At 45.5% G+C, this 25,270-nt stretch overlaps 2 protein-coding genes across 2 annotated transcripts in view; one reads left to right on the top strand and one right to left on the bottom strand.

The window, feature by feature from the left end:
• The window catches only part of Aco2 (aconitase 2), a 40,330-nt gene extending 21,377 nt beyond the window's left edge, over window positions 1–18,953 (bottom strand). The window contains exons 1-2 of the mRNA XM_031350303.1: window positions 18,829–18,953; window positions 2,911–3,047 (exon numbers count right to left, since the gene is read on the bottom strand). Coding sequence (XP_031206163.1) covers window positions 2,911–3,047; window positions 18,829–18,864 — 173 coding nt within the window. The 5' untranslated portion in view covers window positions 18,865–18,953. The remainder of the gene's footprint in view (window positions 1–2,910; window positions 3,048–18,828) is intronic.
• A 474-nt stretch (window positions 18,954–19,427) lies between these two features.
• The window catches only part of Phf5a (PHD finger protein 5A), a 7,491-nt gene continuing 1,648 nt past the window's right edge, over window positions 19,428–25,270 (top strand). The window contains exons 1-3 of the mRNA XM_031350318.1: window positions 19,428–19,552; window positions 20,178–20,201; window positions 20,821–20,987. Of these exons, the coding sequence (XP_031206178.1) occupies window positions 19,501–19,552; window positions 20,178–20,201; window positions 20,821–20,987 (243 nt within the window). The 5' untranslated portion in view covers window positions 19,428–19,500. The remainder of the gene's footprint in view (window positions 19,553–20,177; window positions 20,202–20,820; window positions 20,988–25,270) is intronic.

Genomic DNA, 25,270 nt, shown 5'->3' with positions numbered 1-25,270 from the left:
CTAATAAAGCAATGCCAAGGACACAGGCTCAGCATGCAGATGTTAACAGCTCATCAGCTCACAGCCTACAGCCTGAGTCTCAGCTTGGTTCCCTTCACTTGACTTACTTCAGCACTAGGCACGAAAGTCAGAGGCCAGAGGATTGCAGATCCCCTGGAATCAGAGTCATAGTGGGTGGTGCCAGGAATTGAACTTGGGTCCCTCTACAAGAGAACACTGACCCATCTCTCCAGTCCTTACTCTTAGGATTCCCTAAGCACTTCTTGCATATAACTCATTTATACTCACAGTGCAGATGAAGAGATTGAGGCACTGGGAGGAAAGTGAGTTCTCCCAGGTCCCAAAGCTATAGTACAAAAGTAGATGCAAGGAGCCAACAGGGTGTGCTGTTTGTGCTCTCACACTGACTTTACTGCTGTGGCCAGCTTGACTCAGCAGGAAACGTGGACCCTTCCCTCTCCTCTGCCTGCCTGGGCCCCATCTCCTAACTTCAGTCCCCTAAGCCCTTGAACTAAGAGCTCTTCTCTAAGTCCTAGCTGTTCAGCACAACAGCTCAACTGGCAGTTCTAAGAATCTCTGGGTCTGCTTCATGAGAGCCATCAGTAAAAACAGCAGGGCTGGCCCTTTGCAGCAGCATAGCCCAGGTAGGTGGGTGGCAGTGACTCACTGTGTAGAATATAGCCTCTCTTTCTGGGCCCAAGAGTGCTGAAAAATAGCACTAAGACCTTGAAAGCAAATGCCTGAAATGCTCTTTAAACAAAAATCAGCCTGACACTGGGCTGCTGAGAAGGCTCAGCAGGTAAAGGCACTCTCTTCCTCACTGGGTGACCTCAGTGTGACCCCAGATGAACTCACACTCTAATACAGTATAATATAAGATGTACACCTGACAGTGAACAAACCTAGGGCAGCTCATTATTACTTCTTCTGATTGAGAGTGACTTGGGATCTCTATATTTATCTGTCTCTTTGTTCTTCTGGGTGGTGTTCTGTTCGTGGAAACAGAGCCTGGTCCTACTGTCAAAGGCACAGGGAGGAAGGAGGAAGAGTCCCCTGGTAATGCTCTGCCTTTTTTAAATCTCTTAGACTAGCTTGATCTTCCCTAAGCTTTATGGATGCAGTCACAGCTATTTTAAGCTTATGTTTGATCAAGACACATGACATGCATTTTTGAAATTCTCAAACAAGAAAACAAATTATTTAGAATAAAAAACTTTGCTGGGCAGTAATGGTGTACCCCTTTAATCCCAGCACTTGGGAGTCAGAGGCAGGTGGATTTCTGGGTTCGAGGCCAGCCTGGTCTACAGAGTGAGTTCCAGGACAGCCAGAGCTATACAGAGAAACCCTGTCTCAAACGCGCTCCCCCCAAAAAAACCCAACAACTACAACAACAACAAATCTTCTTAGAGGAGCCTCATCCTACTTTTCTTCACTTTTTCTCTTTGTGGTGGTTTTTCAGCTTGGCTGGCACTACCTACACGTGGGCCAGGTGAGTGCTGTAAGGCTGTCCTGTGCACTGTGGATGTCTAGTGGTATTATCAGCCTCTGCCCACTGCGCAGTAACAACCCTCACTCTGTTTCTAGTAAAGATAACCAAAAATGTCTTTACATATTGCTGAGCATCTCCTGAAAACAAAATCAACTCTCTGAGGACAGAAAACTGCTTGGTTCATGGCAACAGCGAGAACAGAGCAGCCTTTTCCAGTTACCTGAACCAAGCAGACAGTTATTCTTTGGTTAATGAAGAGTTGAAAAAAAATGGAAATTTTTGTTTTAGTTAATTTATTGACAAAGTTAAAAATCTAAATATTGTTTTTGTTGTTTCAGCCAATTGCTTAGAGTAAAAACTAAATGACAAGCAAGCCAGGTGGTCCTGGGACTTGCTCTATAGATGAGGCTGTCCTTAAACTCAGAGATCTGTCTGCCCCTGCCACCTAGAGCTGGGCATGCTCCACGACCACCTGGCACCAGAGGATCCTATTAAATACAAGGTTCTCTCTCAGTTAAACAGGAGTGGGATCTGAGAGCCTCCCAGGTGATGCTGAAACCCAACTGTCTTTAAAGCACGGTCAAGCTCCCCTGACGCAGAGCTGCTGAGGTGAGGAGCAGGGGCTGGCTGGTGTAAAAGCCACCCAGGTGACTTGAGCATGCAGTCTGGGTGAACCTGACAAGAGTAGAAGCTGGCTAGGGACTGGCTCAGTTAGTAGAGTGCTTGCCTACTGTGCACAAAGTCCTGGGTTTAAGGTCCAGTGTCACATATGATGGCACATGCCTGTAATCCTAGCACTTGGTAGGTACAGGCAGAAGGACCAGAAATTTGAGGTTATATCCTTGGCTACACAGTGAGTTTAAGGCCAGCCAGGTATACATGAAACACAACTGTCAAGATGGCTCAGGGGGTAAAGGCACTTGCCACTAAGTCTGACAACCTTAGTTCAATTCCTGGGACCCACATGGTAGAACAACAGAATAATGAATGACTGTCCCAAGTTATCCTGTACATGTGTGCTGTAACACACAAGTGCATTCCTACACATGCACACACACAAACAATAAATAAAATGTAACTTAAAAAAATAATACTAAAACCAATGCTGGAGCCACTAGAGTCAAAAACAATAGGCTAACCGCAGGCTTCAGCAGTCAACAGATTTAGAACCTTAAGTAGTTCTCTGCTGACACTCCGGTGCTCCTGTCCCCTCCTCTCAAGTGCTGGGACTACAGGCATGTGACATGGTCCCTGCTCTTTTCTTAATGTTACTCCTTGGATAAGGGACAGAAGCTCCAACACAGAGTTTTCCCCTGCTGGGACCTTTGTCTCCTTAATACTAGATCTGCCACTGGCAGTCCCAATGCCTCCTGAAAGGGAAGCAGCTCTCGGCTGTCACCTCAAGCTCCCCACAGACTTACCGTTTACGGACAATGTTAATGTTCTTCTCTAGCAGGTCATATCGGATGTACTCACTGGGCTCAAAATGGCTCATGGCCACCTTGGCCCGTTGGCACAGGACAGAGGCCACATGGTACTGCCGCACACCCAGGGCCTTCTGCAAAACATAAGAAAACAGCACCATCAATGGGTTTGTTTCTCAAGTGTCTACATCTGAATGACAGGTCCACATAGAGGAAAAAAAAAAAATCAGGTGTCATGAGCTGTTCTGTGACCGCAGCCTTGTGTCCCTTACCTGAAGATGGGTATCTTAGCAGCCACAGAAACACTCCCAAGAGGAGGAAATGGGAGGGCTTCCCAGCAGTCCCCAGGCTCAAAGTTAAGTTCTACCACACAAGTTACAACAGCTGAAGGGAACGTCTCATTGGCTAAGTCCTAGAGGAGTCTGTAACAGGGATCTACTAAGCTCTGTGGACCACTCAGGAACACCAAGTCCAAGCAGCTGTGACACAATGCCCACATCACAGCTAGAACTCTGCCCATACAGCAAGTCCCCAAGGGTAGAGAAGGGCTCCCTTACTATCTTACAAACTTATGTGTCTCCTGGATAGAAGAATGAATGAGGAGAACCTGTCCCAAGCTTGGTCATCATTACCTCATCCTTTCAAAAGGTGTTGTCTGACCCCAGCCCTATTACCATGGGGAACACTTCCCAACTTCTAATGCAAGGAGTGAGTGATGCTGTGCAACTTTTAATGTAGGTCATTAGAGGGTAACTTCTGTCAGGCTGACTCAGGCTTGGATTGCTCTGGGAAAAGACAATCACCATGCTGTTTAGACATATAAGCAGTTCAGGGAGAAGTCCATGCAGACAGGAGCAGCGACCTCCTATCAAAACCAGCACTGCCTTGTAAATGAGCCACCTGGCAAAGGAATGCATCTACTCCAACACAAGGCTTCAGATAACGACAATCCCGGGGAATGTTTGAAAAAACAATGCTTGCAGTGCTGAGGGCCTCGTGCATGGAAGACAAGCACTCTACTGCTGAACAACCACGCTCAGCTCGTCTAGACCACACCTGCTGAACTGAGGCCATGCCAGAACCACCCAGACAAGACACCCCCAAATTCCTGGACCACAGAAACTGTGAGAAGTAAATGTTGACTGTTGCTTTAAGGTTCTAATTTGATGCCTGTTTGTTATGCAGCAATGAATAAACAATAGTGAGCATGGAGGATACACTAGTTAATTTTAAAACTACAGATGACAACATTAACGAGAAGGTGGCATGCAAATGTACATGCAGATAAAGTACTCATATTCAATAAATAAATAATTCTTTAAAAGAATTCACAATTCACATACTGGTGCTGAGTGTGGGGTCAGGGCCCTGTGAATACCTAGATACACACTACCATTGAGTCGTGTGTCCAGTCCCCAGCACAGTTCTTGTCCTTGTTTTCTAATCATCATTACTATTTGAAAGAGTGTCTCATACAGCCCTGGCTGGCCTTAAACTCTTGATTCTCCTGTCTCCAGCACCACCATGCCATTTATGTAGTGCTAGGGATTGATTTTTGTTTTGTTTTGTTTTAATTTCATGGACCAGTGAGTTGATTCACTGGGTCATAGGCCTGCCATTAAATTCTTGACCTGAGTTCAATCTTCAAGACCCACATGGTTGAAGGACAGAACTGACTCCTGCAAGTTATCCTCTGACCTCTACACATCTGCCATATGGCACACATATGATACAGATGGAGGTCATAGAATAGACAGCTTTGGAGTTGGTTCTCTCCTTCTACTATGAATTCTGGGGATTGAACTTAGGTCATGAGATCTGTATAGCAACTACTTCCATCAACTGAGCCATCTCAGTGGGGCTCAGTGTTAGTTACTTCATGAGCCTGTATTGGAACTGCTTCCCCGCTGATAGCATTGTAATTAGGAGTACAGTTTATGGTTTTGCCTGCCAGGCTAGACACTGAAATTGTTATTTTTGTTTCTAAGGTAACTAATGCTTAGGGTAGTCAATTTGCAAAAGTAGATAGTTAATGTGAGTAGACACAGTAAAGAAACTACAGACATGACGGCTCCAAGATATGGTTAAAGTCTGTGAACACGAGAGAACAGGCAGAGGCATCTGGAAGAGTTCAGAGCAAAAAGAAATAAAGACTGAATATGGCCAGCCGACTGGACATGCCAGGGTGAGGGAAGCAGGAGAGGGGGCGTGGAAAGAGTGCAGAGAACAGTAGAGAGTAGCTGGTTATAAGGAGGGTGGTAGGAGGGAGGGAAAGGTCAGGACACTGGTGTGGGGACTGTGAAATGTGTAACAGATACTTGTGAGTGGGGACTGAGGGAGCCTGGAGGCTTTGATGAGCTGATAGGTGCCACAGGAGTATATCAATGGAGCCATGTGTCCCTTTGCCAGAGGTAAGGGAAATGACTCCTTTTGGCAGATGGGAACCAGTTTCACAAATTCCTCAGGTATGCTGGCTTTTATATTACAGGAATCCTATAATCCAGCTTGAGTTCATTTCTGCATATATGGATTGCCTTTTGGAATTTGAAAACTGGACAGATAGGTCCAGGTACAGACATGGACAGCTGTTTCTGCACTAAGCTGTTAGTAAAGAAGCAAGCTGTGCCACAGCTGTATAGCTTCTCCATTTGTGCAGGACACAGAGAGGAGTGTGGTGCCATCAGTGCACAGGAGCAAGAAGAAACCAAGCTATGTCTGGGCTTGGTGGCCCATGCCGTAATCTCAGCAGTGGGAAGCAGAGACCAGCCTGTTCAGTGAGCTCCAGGCCAGCCAGAACTTCATAGTGAGACTATCAAAAATAAACACACTAAAAAGAGAAAAGTACTCCAACTACTTAGAACTTGATGTAGTCTCTCCTGGTTTTCACCAAAGCTCTGTGAAGAGATGAATGCCCAGCTTCAGTCATGTAAAACTGCTTACATGGCCAGTGGTTGTGCCCCACACATACTCAGATCACAACCAGTCTGCCCCATCTCTCAGTTTCAGGCTGGGTGTGGCTGCAGCAGAAATACCTTGCCTTTTCCATGCCTTAGCACAGGGAAGTCCTTTGATGTGTCGTGGGGCAGGATTTTTACGTCAGCTAATGACAGCAAGGCTCTGTGCTGGACTTTGGATCTAAACTCTGCACTGGGAAGACATTCATTAGAGGGTGGGTACTGCTTCGTGAGGTGCTGGCCTGTTCTCAGCATAGGGGTGAGCACAACAGGATGGCAACCAAGGGCCTGCACTGAGTTCTGGTGTGGGGACAGACAGAGATTCATAGACTCCAGGAGACTGCGAAGGGACCTGGGTCACCAGTGTCAGTTTCTCTTCCATAGAGAATCCCATAGGAAGTACCCCTAGACAGAGCCTTTGTCTTCCTTTCTTCTGTCCTTCCTGTGGGTTCTGGGCTAGCTAGTTTATGTCAGCTTGACACAAGCTAGAGTTGTCTTGGAAGAGGGAACCTTAGCCTAGAAAATACTTGTACTAGCCTGGCCTGTGAGTAAGCTTGGGGAGCATTTTCTTGATTGGTGACTGATGGGGAAGACCCCACTCACTGTGGATGGTGTTGCCCCTGGGCTGCTGGACCTGGACACCATAAGAAAGCAGGACGGGCAAGTCAGTGAACAGCACTCCTCCGTGGCTTCTATATCAGCTCCTCTTTGAGCTTCTGCCCTGACTGCCCTCAATGGAAGACTGTTTCCTGGAAATAGACCTTTCCTCCCCAAGTTGCTTTCTGGTCATGGTGTTTTAGAGTAGAAACCATGCCTACAACAGATTAATTTATTTATTCTTGGTCACGTCTGTCTTGTTTTGTTTTGTTTTAAAAGATTTATTTATTTATTTTATGTATATGAGTACACTGTCACTTTCTTCAGACATACCAGAAGAGGGCATCAGATCCCATTACAGATGGTTGTGAGCCACCATGTGGTTACTAGGAATTGAACTCAGGACCTCTGGAAGAGCATCCAGTGCTCTTAACTGCTGAGCCATCTCTCTAGCCCCATGAATTAAATTTTTTAAATGAGTATAACTTCTGGGTAACAACAGAATATTTACTGAGTGCCTACCATCCATGAGACAAGTACTGGCTAAGCATTCTGCACATTAGTTTCTAATCTTCAAATAACTCCTGTGACCTATCTTCCCATGTGAGCAGGTAGGAGACCCAAACCCAGCCCAATAATCTAGTTTGGAACTATCCTAGGCATGTTATTCAAGTCTCTAAGTCTCCCTCAAAATGGGTTCAACTTTACAGTACTGTAGAGAAGCCATTCATATGCTCAATCCTGAGTCATGGTCAAGCATGGCCTGTGGTCCTAGCACTTTAGAAATGGAGACAAGAGAACAGAGTTCAAGGTCATTTTCAGGTACTCAGCCAGTCTGAGGCCAGCCTTGGCTACCAAAGTCAGGGCTTAAAAATAAATGAATGAATCAGCAAAATCCTTAATCCTGGTGTCGTCCTGCTTTCTCTGTGAGAGTTTCTGTGAATAACAGCCAACATTGCCCACACTTCTCTGTTGGATCTGTTCTAGGTTTGTGCTGTCCAGTGACACAGCCTGAGCTAGTGCAATTGAACAATGACACTTTTATTGTTTTGTTGTTGTTGTTACTGTTGTTTATATTTAATATCCATGTTGGGGGAGATATCTGTCATGGCATGTGTGTGGAGATCACAGAAAAACATGCAGGAGTCAGTTCTCCCCTTCTCCCCTGTGGATTACAGTGATTGGCTTGGGTGTCAGGTGTGACAGTGGGTACCTTTACCCAACTGTCTGCTGTCCCTTTACTACTATTAATTAAAATTTAATCATCACATAGGGGCCTAGAGAGTTGGCTCTTTGTCCATGCCTGCCCTCTGAGGCCAAGCTGTTCTTAGAATAATGGTTCACAGACCCTGGGGTCCCATTCCCACCCAAGATGACTCAGTCTCTAGGGTGGGGGTCCCGGGGGTCCCCCAGCTACCAGAACACAACTATCTGCTGTCCTGTTATCCTCCCTACAAAGCTATCAGGTTTTTCAATTACCTACTTACTGGCTTATCTCCACATCTGCTGGCACCTGCAGCTCCACCAAACAGCCTTATGACAATAACACAGCCAGTGGACACACAGCATGACACTCAGACTTCCACACATCATCACACCGGAACAACTCAACTGACATTTTCCTGAGCAACTGCTTCCTCCCTTCCTCCTTTCTGAGACAGGGGCTCATTTGTAGCCAAGGCTGGCAGGAGACTCAGTATTAGGCCAGCCATCTTGCACTCAGAGAAGATCCACCTGCCTCTGGTCCTGGGTGCAGGGACTAAGAGTATAATCATATAACAGCACTGATCACCCTTGTTTGTTTTGGGTTTATGTGGTTGTTTTTGAGACAGAGTCTTACTGTGTAGACTCTTTTACCCACTGAGCCATTTCACTGGCCTGGATTTTCTTATTTTTAAGACAGGGTTTCACACTGTAGTTCAAGCAGCCCAACAACTGTGTAGCACAGACTGCCCTCAAAGTCAAGATCCTCCTCCTCTCCTCAATGCAAGAGTGACAGGTGTGAGTCGCCACGCACGGCTTGTGTACCTGATTTTCTGAACCTAGATTAAAAAAAAAAAAAAACCTAATAACCTTGATCCTAGTGTGACATCTTCACTACCGTTCCTGCCCATCTCCAGTCCTTGTGACCTATAGAAGTCTTTGTCAGTATCACATGGTCCATGAACAAATACAGCATGGTGTCTCTACCCTGTTGTCAATATAAAGCATGTTAATATGTCTTAGCTCTTTATTTTATGCATGACTTTTTTTTTATGCATGCATTTTGTTTTTGTTTTTTGTTTTTGTTTTTTTTGAGACAGGGTTTCTCTGAATAGCCCTGGCTGTCCCAGAACTCACTCTGTAGACCAGGCTGGCCTCGAACTCAGAAATCTGCCTGCCTCTGCCTCCCAAGTGCTGGGATTAAAGGCGTGCGCCACTACCGCCCGGCCATGACATTCTATTAACTTCATTTAGAAACTGGGCCTGACTATGTCGTCCAAGCTGGTCTCAAACTCACAATCCTAGCTCATCCTCCCCGAGTTAGTGACCATACTACCCAGCTCACTCATGCGGTTTAAACTTTCCACATACTACTCTTAAGCAGCAAGCAAGTTGCAAAAACCTGACACCTAGCAGAGTTCTGGGAATATCCAGAGTCTCATGTGCAAAGTACTTTTGGTTGTGATTAGTAAGGTAGCTTGGTAAAACAGTGTGCTTTCTTCAGGACATCTGACAGTTCAGTCAGGTTGTCCCTAACAACAAAACACAAAAGCCAGGGCGGAGTGGCAGTTCAGTGTAGCTGTTACACTGGGTTGAAAAAGAGAACCCAAGAATATCAACAAACAGATCAACCCTGGCCTAACTACACATCCGCCCTCATGAGCCTGTCTGGTTGCTCATGCTTACTATGTGGCTGGCACACACTGAAAGGGCCAGGCTTCCCAGACCCAGCATGGCACTCTAGTGACTGTGGACCACATCTTATCCCAGAACAAGGAAGGATGGGAGGACTCTAAAAAGCTAGGATCCTCCTCCTCCTCACCTCCAGGCTCCCAGGGGCTGCTACAGACTCTCTCCTCACGCACAGCTTACTGTGACACAGACTTGCAGAGTACTGAGATTCTTGTCTCTCACAGTCCATGCACTGTAGGGCAGTCCTTAGTACCTTTTGCTTAGGTGTCACCTGTTCCTTATAGTGCACAGGGAAAAACTCAGAGGGATGGCACCCACGGCTGACTTTCACCCTGTAAGTAACAAGCTGACTGTGAGGGGATCACTCTGTCTTAACTGCACTAGTCAGTCTGTGACCCGGTCTAGTGTGAAGTGGACAGTAAGTACAGGTTCCATTTGGCTTTTAGCAATGGGAAAGCCACAGAACCCTTAAACAAGATCATGAGGTCAGAGTTGAAGTTTAAAAATCATTGTGGGTATTATACAATGCATTCAAAGATGTGGGAGATACTGGAAGAGGCTGCCCGTAGCTCCTCACATGACCTTTCCCTAGGAACACATTGTATCCAACACTTGAGCACCTATTATGTGCCAAGAAACCAGCAAACACTAAGAAGAAAGACAGCCCTCCAGTGAATACATCTTGTTGAGTCAAGATCAGCAAAAGCCAAAAGTAAACTTTGCAAAGGTTCTAAAGGAGACTCCTGCCAAAGCAAGCGAGGGACTCTGCTTGGGGTGCTTGAGTGAGAAGCCACTGAGGAACAGGATGTACACATCATAAAATACAGAGCAGGGTCCAGACCTGCTCAGATAGAGTACTTTTAGGTAAAGAAGGTGCTCAGGAAGGCTGAGGCAGAAGAGCTGAGAGTTCAGACTGGGGCTATAGGGTAAGATTCTGCCCCAAAACAACACACAACCAGACAAAGGGCAAGACAGCTCTCTGCCCCTGAACCTGAACTCTTAAATCTTGGTTTTTCAAAAGGAACACAGCTTGAGGAACACCGCTAGTCCATGCTGTACCTGACCCTGTCATTTGCCTGGCTGCCACAAAGGCAGACTGCTCTCATCCTGCCATGCCAAGGTTACACCAGAACTACCTGTTAGTGAGCCACCATGTCAGTGGGTCCTTGCCCTCAGAAAGCCAAGAAGCTGCAGGTGGCTGAGCTGTGCAGAGATTGGGCTTCTGAGTCAGGTAGGGTCACCTAACTGTCAGCGTGCCACTGTGGATGGCCCAATACAAGAACCAGGTGCAGAAACAGCACTCTTCTGGATCTGGATCCTCTCCCCTAGAACCTCAGCCTCGCGGGCTGGGAGACTGCGGGATTCCTAACCTCTCTCAAGTCTTCAGTTCCTCTTCTATAACATAAAGGAAAACAACAAAGACTGTGAGAGTCGGAAAGAACACAATGTTCTAAAATGCAGAGAAAGGCCCAGAGTGACAACACAAAGCTGCCAGTGGGGACTGGGAAGAAGAGCTGGAGAACTTCTCCTGGGCTAGCTGTACTTTGTTAGGTGGAAGTATAAAAGATGGCTACAGGAACACAGATGGGGTCAGACCCTTGTTCTTCTTGACCATGGCCTCCACAGTTCCAAGCCCACTGCGCTCAGCAACTAGCTTTTTAGCCCTTCCTGCAGGAAAACATAATGAGCAGCTCCTTCTAGGTGGGCAACCCAGGAATGCCTGTCAATCAACAGTTCGTGGAGTGGAAGCATCTTCCCACACCTCCACTGCAGCTTCTAACAACATTCTCCCACCCCCTGCGATAAGGCAACACTTGGCACCTTGCCTAAGCATCTAAAGCTACACAATTCCCTCTTGCCAGCAGGCAATCAGCTAGCTCGGTTGCTATGCAACTAGCAAGAACAAAAGTGGTGTTATCCTTTTCAGAGACAAGGAAAAGTACAGTGAAGAGCCATTGCCTCCCCAAGTCACAGCTTCTAAATGTCTACCAAAGGCAGCGGGAGCTCCTTTAATAAACAGGCTGATGGATTCACTCATCCATCTAATTCTCTTCTGCAGCTGCCTTCAGTAGCAGAGACCCTGCTCTGGCTGCAGATTGGCGGTCAGTTCTACAGCAGCACACCCAGAAGGGCATTCTCCAAGCCTCCTCAGCCAAGAACAAAGCTGCTGTGTGAGACCCACACCTTTGCGTCGCTGCTATCTGGGGCAGAAGGCAATCACAGCCCTAAGAGACATACACTGAAACCAGTGGGGGTCAACTGAACTGTTCACCCCATATCCAGCCTACTCTCCAGAGATCTGGCTTCTACACCCTACCCCCAGGGGAGGGCTCTGGGGAAACAGGTTGGCTGAGTGGTCAAAGCCCAAGTTCTGTAGTCCAATACATCTCTGCAAGCAATATCTGTCCCTATAGTGTGCTACCTGTGACCTCAGATGAATTAGTCAACATCTGTGGGCCTCAATTTCATCATTACAAAAACAGGCTGGGAATGCTGACATTTTAGGGTTACTGTGAAGGACAAGTGGGTCAACCCTGGTAAAAGACCACCTAGGACAGACAAATCTCTGTGAGTTTAAGGCCAGCCTGGTCTACAGAGCTAGGTCCAGGACAGCCAAGACTACACAAAGAAACCCTGTCTTAAAAAACAGACAGACTTAAAAAAAAAAAAAAGACCTAGGTCTGTGACAAGTGAAAGGAACTGAAGTCAGTATGTGGCAACTGATGATTCCAGTTCCCCGAGGCCTGAACTCACAGCTCCAACATCTACAACAGCAGTAGGTAAACTAAATATTCATTACCACATCTGGGTGCCAAAACAGAGGGCTGAGTCTGTATTGAGGGCCAGCACATTCACCTAAATATTGCTTCAGCCATGTATTATACAGTATTTAAATTACTGCTCCCTCATACCTGGACAGTGCTTTGGCCCTCATGTGAAGTCAGCCCCTATAGCTTCAATGGTGAATTCAATGACGTCACAAGGAGTTATACACATCAACAGGCTGGGCACGGTGACTCACACCTTTAATCGCAGTATTTGGTAGAGGAGGGCACATCTGATTTTGAGGCCAGTCTGGTATACACAGTGAGTTCTAGGCAGCCAAGGTTATATAGTGAGTGAGACCCTGTCTCAAGAAGGGGAGGGGGTAGCACATGCCTTTAATCCAGAATTTAGGAGGCAGAGACAGGTGAATTTCTGAGTTAGAAGCCAGCCTGGTCTAACAGAGTGAGTTTTGGGACATCCAGGGCTATACAGAGAAACCCTGTCTCAGAAAGCCAAAAAAAAAAAAAAAAAAAAAAAAAAGACTTGGTCCATAAGGACCTGATCATATTCACCCAACCCATGTGAAAAAGAAGCTGAGTGTGAATTGGGATTGGTGGTGGTTAAGAGCACGGTTGCTCTTGCAGAAGGCCCAGATTTGATTCCCAACATATACACAGTGGCTCACAACTATAGGTAACTCCAGTCTCAGGGGACCCAACACATTCTAACCTCCTTGGGTGCTAGGCATGTATGCACATGGTGTACATACATACAGGCAAAACATTCATACATATACTAAAACAAATAAACTGGGCAGCGATGATGCAGGACATCAGTAATCCCAGCACTCAGGAAGCAGAGGCAGGCGGTCTCTGTGAGTTTTAGGATAGCCAGAGCTACACAGAGAAACCCTGTCTGGAAAAACTAAAAACAAACAGTAACAAAAACAAATAAATCTTAAAAAAAAAAAGTTATTTTATGCATATGAGTATACTGTAGCTGTCTTCAGACACACCAGAAGAGAGCATTAGATGCCATTACAGAAGGTTGTGAGCCACCATGTGGTTGCTGGGAATTGAACTCAGGACCTCTGGAAGAGTAGTCAGTGCTCTTAACCACTGAGCCATCTCTCCAGCCCCAAATAAATCTTAAAACAAACAAACAAAAACCTAGGGGTGGTAAACACCTGTAATCCAATTTACATATTGTGTGTACGCATACATGTGTGTACATATGGATGTCAGAGGACAACTTACAGGATACCGTTTTCTCCCTATTGTGTTGGTGACAAACCCATGCCCACTAAACCATCTCACAAGCTGTAGGGTTTTAAATGAAGGCACTAAAGATAAAAATGCTGGACAGTAGAGGCTAAGTTGGCTGGGGATGGGAAGGGTGTGTGTGTGGTGGTTTGAGACAGAAACTAACATATCCTATATGCCTTATCCCACACCTGACTGACTTGCTCATTTTGCAGACGAGGAACCTGTAGATCTTAACTGCTTTGGTTCTATCATTCCAGTCCTGGTTCCAAAACCTGTCAGCTTTTGCTTGGACTAAGCTTTGTTGTTTTGTTTGTTTGTTTGTTCTTGTTTTGTTTTTTGGGTTTTTTTTTTAAGACAGGGTTTCTCTGTGTAGTCCTGGCTGTCCTGGAATGCACTCTGTAGACCAGGCTGGCCTTGAACTCAGAAATCTGCCTGCTTCTGCCTCCCAAGTGCTGGGATTAAAGGCGTGCACCACCACTGCCTGGCTTGGACTAAGCTTTGTAAAATGACTCAAGAAAGCTATTGTCCATGCCTTCCAGGAACTCTAACAAAGCCTCCACAGGTACAGTGTGGACGCCCCTATAGAATTCCCTGCCACAGGTACAGTGTGGGCACCCCTATAGAATTCCCTGCCACAGGTACAGTGTGGGCACCCCTATAGAATTCCCTGCCACAGGTACAGTGTGGGCACCCCTATAGAATTCCCTGCCACAGGTACAGTGTGGACGCCCCTATAGAATTCCCTGCCACAGGTACAGTGTGGACGCCCCTATAGAATTCCCTGCCACAGGTACAGTGTGGACACCCCTATAGAATTCCCTGCCACAGGTACAGTGTGGACACCCCTATAGAATTCCCTGCTACAGGTACAGTGTGGGACACCCTATAGAATTCCCTGCTAGTTTCAATGTTGGGAAGGGACTACTCATAAAATTGAAAAACATGGGTTGACAAGATGGCTCAGGAGGTAAAGGTATTTGCTGCTCACTGACCTGAGTTCAAGCTCCAGAGCCCATGACAGGAGAACTGACTGGCAAAGCTGTCCTCTAACATGAACACTCACTGTAACACGGACACACCCATGTTAAAAAAGAAAGAAAGGAAGGAAGAAGGTAAAAGGAAAAAAAAGAAAAAGAAAGAAAAGAAATTTCACAATTTTTTCCATCTTCTTTGTAGGAGTATCACGTATCCCAGTCTAGTCTCAAACTCACACACATATACACCTACACACACAAACAAGCATGTGCATACACACACACACACAAAGGAGATCTCATTCACTACTAGCACTTTAGTCTCAGAGATCCCAGGTCTCTTTGGGCTCCAAAAAGAGGTGAGCACTCCTTGACCTCTGATGGCCCAGCACCTATACAGCAACCATCATTCTACTCAAGCATAAATCAGTAATATTATTCTGATTTAAAATGGTTCAGTGCTGGGGCTGGAGAGATAGCTCAGTAGTTAAGAACATCAGCTGCTCTTCCAGAGGACTTAGGTTCAATTTCCAACAGCTCACAACTGTCTGCAACTCCAGCTGCAAGAGATCTGATGCTGTTTCGGCCTCCATGGGCACTGTATGCATATGGACAGACATACAGACAGACAAACGACACATGCAAGTAAAATAAAAATAGTAGTATGCCATCACCAGGCATAACCAAATCTCTTATTTGTCTATTTGGTAATTTTCTGTCTCCCTTCTTCCCTTAGTCTCATGAGCACTGAGGCTCCAGGCAAGCACCACTGCACCCGGCCTAGCTTTCCTAAGCTTCTTTACTTCACACTCCCAAAGCCTTGACCAGTGCTAGGCAGCAAGGCCAGTAAACATCTCAGAAGCAGTTGGTTCAGATACCTATGCTGTGTTCTGCTAGTCCTCAACACAGTACGCTAGTTACCTAAATCTAAGACCTAAAGTTGGTCCACTAATGAGCTTACAAACCCTTTCAATTTAAAGCAGCAGTTGAGCCAAGGAAATCGTCAGTGATTAAAACTCAAAGAAAGGGGTTTGTGGGTTTTTTTGTTTGTTTGTTTTTTGTTTGTTTAGGCGTGCGCCACCACTGCCCGGCTGTTTTTTTTTTTTTAACAGGAAATTACGCAGAAAACTTCTGCCACAGATGTCAAGACTTCTTTGTAGTTAACTACTATTTAGTTAACTACTATTCTAGAATTCCTTGCAAGAAGTTGCATGATTTCTCCAGGTCACACTAGAACCCAAATCTCAGTAGAAGGCAAAGCCAAACAACTTTTACTTATCTATAGTCAAATGCACAAAGATAAACATTAAAACCAAAGCATAAATATGGCTTTTAAAAAAATCTCATTCTCTATTTTCTTCATTTTGTTGCTAACCTCTCTAGCTGGTAACAAGTACTGTCAAAACCAATAGGATGTGTTAAGTTATGGACCGAGACTGAGTCTCACTACCAAAGAGCAGTACACTGCAAGTTCTTGGCCTCAGGATTTGGAATCAGAAATGTGCAGACCCAAATCACAACAAATGTATCAAAAAGTAATGATAAAATCCTATCTGCATTTACCTTATTTAAAGGAGTATATAGAACTCTTACTGGTGTCAGGTAGGGTTTTAAATACTCTGCAATTGTTACTTGATTAAAACAGATGTATTAGGGTATCTGAAAGATGAGGAAACAGGTAAAGAGAAATGGAGTTATTTACTGACTGTCACAGTTACTTAGTACTAAAGCCAGGACTTAAATCCAGGCATCCTAATATATGAGTTCATGCTATTAGCCTTTATGCTATACTGCCTCTGTTTCTTCACCTGGAACACTGCTGCTCATAGGTCTGCCTCATCCCAGAGACATGAGCATTACTGGTTTGTGTAAGGTAAATGCTACTGTTAATGGCAGGACTGACATCAGCTGTTCTGTAACCTCCATCACATTTGGTCCAGCCAAAAGAAAACGAATAAATAATCAAGCTGAGAAAGACCTCCATGGGTTCATTAGAATATGTTAGACTCTACAAAAACAGGAACTGGAGACTAGAGACATGACTCAATGGTTAAGATCACTGCTCTTCTTCCAGAGGGCCCAGGCCCACTGGCTATTCTTCCAGAGGACTCCCAGCACTCACACGGGGGCTCACTGCCATCTGTAACTCCAGTTCCAAGGGGTCTGATTCTCTCTTCTGGCTTCTGTGAACACTGCATGCATGAACATGGCACACATACATACAGGCAGGCAAAACACCCATACACATAAAATAATAAAACTTTACATACACCTAAAGAGAAAACAAAACAGGGGTTGTCTTCTTACCAATCTTTCTACTGGCTATGGCTGCACATGCCTGAACTCAAAGCACTCAGGTGGCATAAGCTACACAGTAGGAACCAGTCTCAAAAACGAAAACAATTAGTCCCAGCACTTGGGAGGCAGAGGCAGGTGGATTTCTGAGTTCAAGGCCAGCCTGGTCTACAGAGTGAGTTCCAGCACACCCAAGGCTACACAGAGAAACCCTGTCTCGAAACAAACAAACAAACACAAGAGAAAGAGAAGAAAAGAAAAAGCCAATAATGTTTATGAAGCAATTAGTGCATGCTAGCAATAGATCAGAGAGATCTATTAAGGTAGTAAATGTAACTTCTGAAGTGCATGCAGCATAGAAGAGGTAAATGAAAGATGTTCGCAGAGTACAGAGTCACCAGACATTGAGACGAGACAGCATGGCTATTTGGATGCACTGGTGTACTGAAAAGAGCAGAATACTACTCGTTCATCCTAGCCGAAGGAACATATAAGGAGACTCTGGTTCTAATCCTGACTGCAGCAGACATCCAAACTCTCAAGGTCCTTAGATTCTCCACATTTAAAAGAGGCTGAACTACATCATTGTAAACACAGTTCTAATTCCTCATAATTAAGTGCTCAATAAACCTTGTTTAATGAAAACAATCCACAACTGATAGACAAATAACTTAGAAAGTTACATGTACAAGGTCATGGAAGGACATGAACTATAGCCCAGATCTCTTTCTACACCATTCTAACACTCACACTTTCTAAAGTCCAAATGTGACATAATCCCTTTCTTACAAACTCAAAGGTCATTTATCCCATTAAATATTCTTTGCCTGACTCCACTAAATCATAGGACAGCAGGGTCAGGACAGAACTCTTCATACTATCTAAAGAATTAAAAGAACCAAAGAGAGAATTCAGCTGCAAATCCCTTTCATTGCCAGAAGTCAAATGATTTGTTCAGATAAGTGAGTTTGATTTTGTAGTTTGATTTTAAGTAATGTGATAAAGAAAACTTCAAGTGGTAATGCTGCCTGAAAGTAGAGCACATAATTTTTAAAATTATTAATTCTATGTTCAAAGTTGGTCCAAAGCAAATTCACAAAAGTAATCATAAAAGGAAATGCCAGAAAATGTCTCCAGTTATTTTATTGCTTTCTTTTTATGAACAAAATACATACTTTACAGTAAACATTATACCTTCCTAGGGCTGTAAGGTTAAGAGTGGAAAACCATCTGACAGGCATAGTCAATTTTCTAGATGTCTCATAACAGTCAAGGTCAAACTGTTGAGTCTTCTCATCTTTCCACCTAGTATCTGGAAAGCAACTAACTGTGACTTCAAAATACTTGATTCTGTATTCTGACAAATACAAACGATCACACCCTGGTTCAGAAAGTTCTGTGACATTAGGCTGTCATGAACAAGAAGCAGAGAAGACCTGCAGGGTCACGGCTCAGGCTATGACTCTTTGGTGACACCATGAAAGCCACTACTTCGTCTACTTTCTTCCAGTTTTCCCATCTATCAAGTTGGGAAAAAAAATATCTTACATCTATGTCGTCAGATAAAATATCTGTAACATTAGTAAACAGTCCTGACATCTGGTGCATAAGTGAGAAAGCACCGTTATCGCGACTATTTATCATGGTGGGACCCTGAAGACACTCTCTTGCATCTATGACCCCGAGTGTCCTCAAAGGGTATTAATAGATATAGCTTCTGCAGACTCCAGGCCCACCAACCACGGATACATAAGGCGACAAGTCTCTGCTACTGATGGGAAGGGAAGGCTTTAAGCACCTGGCTTGGAGGAACCCACAACTACCGCGCCCCCCAATCACCTTGTCTTCACCTTGAAGAACAGAAAACCACCCTGGGGAGCAGGGACTCAGTCCCCCAGAAAAAAAGGAGAGCCTCCACCCTTGACCAGGCTGCAGCTGCTTAGACTCAAGCTTCCGGGCGGGCGGGGACGAGGACTCGGAACGCACTGTGCCAGGGACGCCTTGACCTAGGACAACGCACGAACGGACAAGGGCGCTGGGCCTGCAACCGCGACAGGTGCACGAAAAGTCAGTCGCGCGTCCAGCCCGCCACGCCTGGCCTCGCCTACAGCCGCAGGCAAGGCAGGAGGCTCCCCGCCCCCGTAACCCCACTTCTCTGAGCTCGCTTACCTGCAGCCGGGTGACAAGTAGGCTGTAGGGCGCCATTTTGTGCACTGACAAAGATGAGGTCGCATGAAAGTGACGTGGCAGATGGCGCTCTTAAAGCGTTGGGAGGGGGCGTGGCTTATAGAGAGACGCGTCACCCTGACGGTGCTGCCTTCCTCCCTGAGCACGAGCCCGGAGAGCGCGGTGGGCGGGGCTTACAGGACGGAAACCGGGCGTGGGAAGATGCTGGGAGACTGCCAGCTTGGCGTCCGGCGCTATCCTGTCACCTTTGCACTTGGGAGTGGAAACTAGAGGGGAGTCGGGAGTTCAAGGTCATCCTTCTTTCCATGAAAGAGAATATCCCCACACCAACATACTTTGCGGAAGCATGCAGGAAGCCCTGGCCTCGAACCCCAACACAAAAAGCAACATATGTAGAATTCTTAACCCAAGAACAAGCTTCAGTTTATGAGTTCAAATCTGGAGGTAGAAAGAATTTTATCGAAAACCTTAGGTGCACCTGCAAGGGCCTGGCGAGGAAACTCTCGCGAGAACTAGCGAGATTTAGTGCCTTCCGGGACAAAGGCTGACGGACAGCTCGAGGGCCAATCACGGAAAAATAGAAGTGGGAACGGTGGAGGTTAAAGGTCGGGCGGGAGTTCTCTAAGCTTCCGGCCGCCGGCTTGGAAACGAATTATGGCTAAGCATCATCCCGATTTGATTTTTTGCCGCAAGCAGGCTGGTGTTGGTGAGCTGGAGGCCTGCTCCCTTTTGTTTGAGTGGGATGGCATGAGGAAGTGGGAGACTCGGGACTTTCACCTCCTCTTTAGGGCTTTGGTTTGGAGGCTCCACGTTTCCCGCTTTCCGGTCCCTGGGTAGTCTAGAAGCGCTCGCCGTGTTGTGGTTTTAACAAGAGGGCAGGAGCGCGCATCTGGAGCCTAAGGCTGGCGGGAGCGTCAGTGCCAGGTGCTGAGAAGCCGTTCTAGATTACTTTGGATTTTGGAGGGTTCCGGACAGTTTTTTTCTTTTTCTTCTTATTTTTTTTATGACATGGCTTTGGTGTAAAGCAAAATTTAGGGGCTTAGGCCAGGAGCTCATGTCTGTAATCCCAGCACCTTGCTGCGAGTTCCAAACTGGCCAGAGCTTAAAAGAAGTTCCAAGCTAACTCAAGCTACACAGTGAGATTCTGTCTCAAAAAAGTAGGGGGTGAGGGGGTCAGTAGGGAGGGAGAAAAGGAAAGTATAACAATGTTCGTGTACGGCTCACTGTAGTCATTGCTACCATCCCCATCCTTTATACTCAGCTTGACAAAAAGCTTTGCTACATCACAACCTTAATGTTAACGATATATTTTACCATCTTTGATCTTGCAGCTATCGGAAGACTGTGTGAAAAATGTAAGCTGAACACACCCTCTCAGGCCTTGCCTTCTTCTTTACTCTTTGAAGAGTCATCAATTCCAGAAGAACCGCAAAGAAGTCTTTTTTTTGGTTTTTCAAGACAGGGTTTCTCTGTGTAGCCCTGGCTGCCCTGGGACTCACTCTGTAGACCAGGCTGGCCTCGAACTCAGAAATCTGCCTGCCTCTGCCTCCCAAGTGCTATCACTGCCCGCCTAGCAAAGAAGTCTTAAATAGATATACCAGGCTGCAAAGGACACTGAGTGCCTGGCTGCCACCAGAGACTCCCCCACCATCCTCCCACTTAAGCTTGCAAGTCTACTTTTGGACAGTAAGATTTGTCAGAGTAGTGGAGACCTTCCCAGCCCAATGTGTGTGCGCAAAAACGACATGCAATTTGTTGACAGTAACTGCATAGATTTAAAAACCCCCAGACAGCATTCCGAACTCTCCATGCATTAATTAACTGAGATAGATATGGATAAGGCTTATGCTGTCAAGATAGAAGAAGGTCCTAAACTCACTGTCAAAAGGAGACTAGTTACTTCCCGAACAGGGCAGAGGAAAGGTCTTAGGGAGGTAGTCAGTATTGGACATAACTCAGTTCTCCTCTCTACAGGTGATGGCAAATGTGTGATCTGCGACTCGTATGTGCGTCCCTGCACCCTGGTTCGAATATGTGATGAGTGCAACTACGGATCTTACCAAGGCCGGTGTGTGATCTGTGGAGGTCCCGGAGTCTCCGATGCCTACTATTGTAAAGAGTGCACCATTCAGGAGAAGGATGTGAGTGTAGGCTGAGCTTCCTACCTGGTCTTTCTTCCTTTTTGTTTGAACCATTTTGTCATCCATGGCCATCTCTTCTGATTAGGTCTGTGGAGATTGCAATGTTCAGCTAGTTATCTAGGTAATTCCTTCAAGCCTGTGAGCCCAGCTGGGTGTGGTCTGAGGAAGGAAAAAGTTTACTGTGTCAGGGCAGAACGGCAGAATTATCAGTATAGTTAGGAAACCTTCTCATGCTCCTTTGAAGTCTCCTGGGCATGGGTGTATGGACAACCTGCAGAAGCTGGTTCTCCCTTTAGTTGTTGAATGAATGAAAATGTTAGGCTTGGCAAGTGTGTTTACCTGCTGTCTTAGCTAGGTTTGGTTTTTTTTTGTTTTTTTGTTTTTGATTTTCGAGACAGGGTTTCTCTGAGTAGCCCAGGCTGGCCTCGAACTCAGAAATCCACCTGCCTCTGCTCCAAGTGCTGGGATTAAAGGCATGCGCCACCACCACCCGGAGCTAGGTTTCTTATTGATGATACAATATGATTAAACACAGCTTGAAGGAAGGAAAAAGTTTACTTCTACACCTCCACGTCGCAGTCTGTCAGGGAAGTTGAGGCTGGGAACTGATGCAAAAGCCATGGAGTAGCACTACCCACAATGGGCTGGGCTCTTCTGTATCTGTCGTTAATGAAGAAAGTGCACCACTGGTTAAACTAGCGGGTTTTTCTCAGTTGAGCTTTCCTCTTTAAAATGACCCTGGTTTGTGTCAGGCTGACATAAAGTTAGCCAGGATCCCTGCTGAGTCATCTTGACAGCTTATTTTTATTCTTAGCCACATGTAAGATCAGATGTTTGTGTACTAATGAGTGTATAGGTGGTGTGTAGTTGGCACTCCATGGTTCTGCCTGTTTCTGTCTTCTTTTTCTTATAGACATAGGTGTCAGTTTGTCTCAAAATGGTCTGGAACTGAAGGTCCTCCTGCCTCAGCTTTCTGAGTGCAGGGATTACAGGTCTGCACCAGCACACCTGTCTGCACAGTGGTTCTCTCTGGGCAGGGATGTGGGGTGTGGCAGCTGCTGAGGTAGCCTTGCACTGTGGCCTAGGCTGGTCTAGTGCTCATTACGTAGTCTAGGGTGGCCTCAAACTCACAGCAGTCCTCCTGCCTCAGCCAGCCTCTTAGATAATAGGATTACTTGCCCAGCTTGATTCTTTTAAATCTACTGTGATAAAGGACAGTTTGGGTAGATATGGTGGCCAAATTGAGTTAGGGATAGTTACAGTTGATACCAGTTTTAAGTAAGAAGATTGGCATCATGTAGAGAATTGGTGCTGGTCTTGTTTTGTTTTTGTTTCTTGACTGTGTGGTGTGGAGAGGAAATGTGTATTCCCTGAGCAAGGTTCAGTGAGGGGTTTGTAGATAAGGTTATAAGTGAGTTTAACCCTGTTCTCAGAACAGTACTAGCAACAAGGCATTCTTTCTCTAGTGACATAATAAAAATAGATAGAATATAGTATGACTGGACTAATTGAAGATGCTAGAGTACCTAAGCAAGAATGAGGCAGCTGAACATGGTGGTGCACACCTTTAGTTCCAGTACCTGGGAGACAGAGGTAGGCAAATCCTGTGACTTCAAAGTCAAACTGCTGTACAGAGCAAATTCCAGGACAGCAAGGACTACACAGAGAAACCCTATCTTAAAAAAAAAAAAGGCAGAGGTAGCTCTTCATATTGCCATGAACAGTGTAGGTGGCTTGTACACGCTTCCTCATCCCTCACACCATGCAGGTAGAGGGCATCGGTTTTTCTAACCTGTCCCAGGCTGTCTGACTAAACCATGTGTCCACATTATACTATGTTGTCCTTTCCTGAGTCCTTGGTGTGTGCTCATATACTTGGCCACTCTACATTCGGATGTTACTCACCACCAGTCACGGAAGCTAGCTGGGACTTGGTAGGGTGTTCTGTATGGTGCAGAGGATGATGATACGCAATAGCTGCACTCTCATTTGTGAATGATTATGTAATAAAGAGAAGTAAGGGAGTAAATATCCAATAGGAGACAGATAACAACACATCCTCAAGTTGGGGCCTCACCACATCCAGCAGAATTTGCCTGGGAAGCCACATACAGGCATTTAGCTAGGGTTCCCAGTTGGAAGCTTGTTCTCTGTGGGTGAATGTCAGGCTTCCCTTATTCCCTGTAGACATTTTTTTATACCACAGGATAAACCTGTTGGAAGTGGTTTGCTTTCTTGGTGGTCTCGAGGCTTCTGTGTTTTTAATTTCTTTGTTATATCTGTTTACCTGTGTGTGGGCATGTGGTGTCAAGAGGACAACTTACCTGGAGTTCTTCCCTCACTGGCAAGTGCTTTGACCCACTGAGCCATACTGCCCAAAGCTGCAGTAAGCCCTTACCTGCTTGCTGTTTTTCCCTGTCAGTGTTAGAAAGCAAGAGGGGCAGCCTGACCCAGGATGGAATGTTAGGCCAGCTAAAGACTGGTTTACAGTGTTGAATCCACATTGTTTTAGAAAAGGAGAAGATAATGAAATCATAACTTGAGTTGGGTTGAACCCTTTCCTGCCCTAAACTCTCTTTCCAATTACTTGTGACAACTAGAACTAGATTGATCAGATCTGTCTTCTACAGATTCTGTGGATCTGGTCCTCCATCTCTCCTTTTCTCGGGCGTGGGTAACAGGGTCTAATTTTGTACTCCAAAGATGATACTCCATTTTTGGTTCTGCCCTGAAAGGTGTTACTGGGAAATGTGCCCCTCCACTTTGTACATTTGCTACTTAGGAATTGGGGTATATTTAGTGTAATGGAAGGGAGGTTCACATAGCTCTTAAGCAAAGGGTTATGTAGGGATCACACTTCTTGAGCTTTCACAGATAGAACCAGCGTCTATGTCTGGCTTAAACTCAGAACCAGAGAATGATTACTAAACGATAATTGCCATCTGACTTGTCTGCGTCCAGCGTGTGATCTGATACCTTTGGATCCCTGCCCCCGAGAATGATTGTAGACATCACTTCACCTACTTGGCATTATACAGGAAAGTTCTGAGGATACTTGAGCTCAGGCTCACAATTACTCGGCACTAGTTTCCAAGGAACACAAAGCAGTACTGTGACATGATCCAGCCTCCTCATCCTTACTGACAGATGATCATGTAGATGAAGTGCCCAGGCTTTCTCCTGTGCAGACATCTTCCTATGGCAAAAGCCACTCCCCTTATTGTTCACGTCTTCTGCAGCTTTTATAATTTATAAGGTAATTAATTAGTAAGCTTAGCTGAGTTTTTCAAGACCTCAAAAATAATCAGGACTTAAGAGTTGGGCATGTTGATGCATGCCTGTAATTCTAGCACTTGGTATGCTGAGGGGGAGAATTGCCAGTTTAAAACTGGTCTGGGGCCGGGCAGTGGTGGCTCACACCTTTAATCTCAACGCTCCTGAGGCAGAGGCATGCCTCTTGAATCTCAAACACTCCTGAGGCAGGCAGACCTCTTGAGTTTGAAGCTATCCTGGTCTACAGAGTGAGTTCCAAGGCAGCCAGGGCTACACAGAGAAACCAAAAATAAAACCAGTATGGGATATCAAGAGAGCAGTGTCTTCAGGCCTTGGAACTGGAAGACTGATTTGTGCGTTCTCATGATGTGGTAGCAAACAGATTGTCTTGATCCCAATCCCAGGAAGATAATAAGAAAATAATTGGCATGTGCAGAGTTTTAAAAGTATTTTTATCTATTTTGAAGTATGGTGGTTGAACAGAGGATTTTACACAACCCATCCCGGGTCCTCTAGACTAGCACTCACCTCTCAGAGCCAGCACTTCTGCACCCAGGTTTCTCTAATGAAGAATGAAGTACTAAGGAATAAGATAACTGTTGGCTAAGAGTCAACTTGAAGTTGCAGGTGGTTGTAACACTGATGGAATATTAAGTGAGGTGAGAGGCAGTGTGGTTGTCCTGATGTGCCCATGTTTATGTGTGCACTCCACTTCCTCCAACTACTTCATTGCCATTTTTCAGCTTGAAAAACATCTTTTTCCTTTGTTGTCTTGCTATTTCTACTATTTTTACCTGGTTTATTTTATTTAGGATAACTGGAAAGTTGAATAAACTTTTAACCCAAAAGCTATAAAATGTTCCTTAAGGAGCTGACAAGATGGCCCAGTGACTATAGGCCTTTACTATTAAACCTGACCCTGAGTTTGGTCCCCAGAACCCACGTGTCCTCTGAGCTTCTTTCACACACCATGGCATGCTTGTGCACACACATTTTTTTTTTTTTTTTTT

This window comes from Mastomys coucha, unplaced genomic scaffold, assembly GCF_008632895.1.
Source record: "Mastomys coucha isolate ucsf_1 unplaced genomic scaffold, UCSF_Mcou_1 pScaffold11, whole genome shotgun sequence".
NCBI classification, from domain to species: domain Eukaryota; kingdom Metazoa; phylum Chordata; class Mammalia; order Rodentia; family Muridae; genus Mastomys; species Mastomys coucha.
Note: the sequence above shows the minus strand (reverse complement) of the source record. Positions and strands in the feature narration are given on the sequence as shown.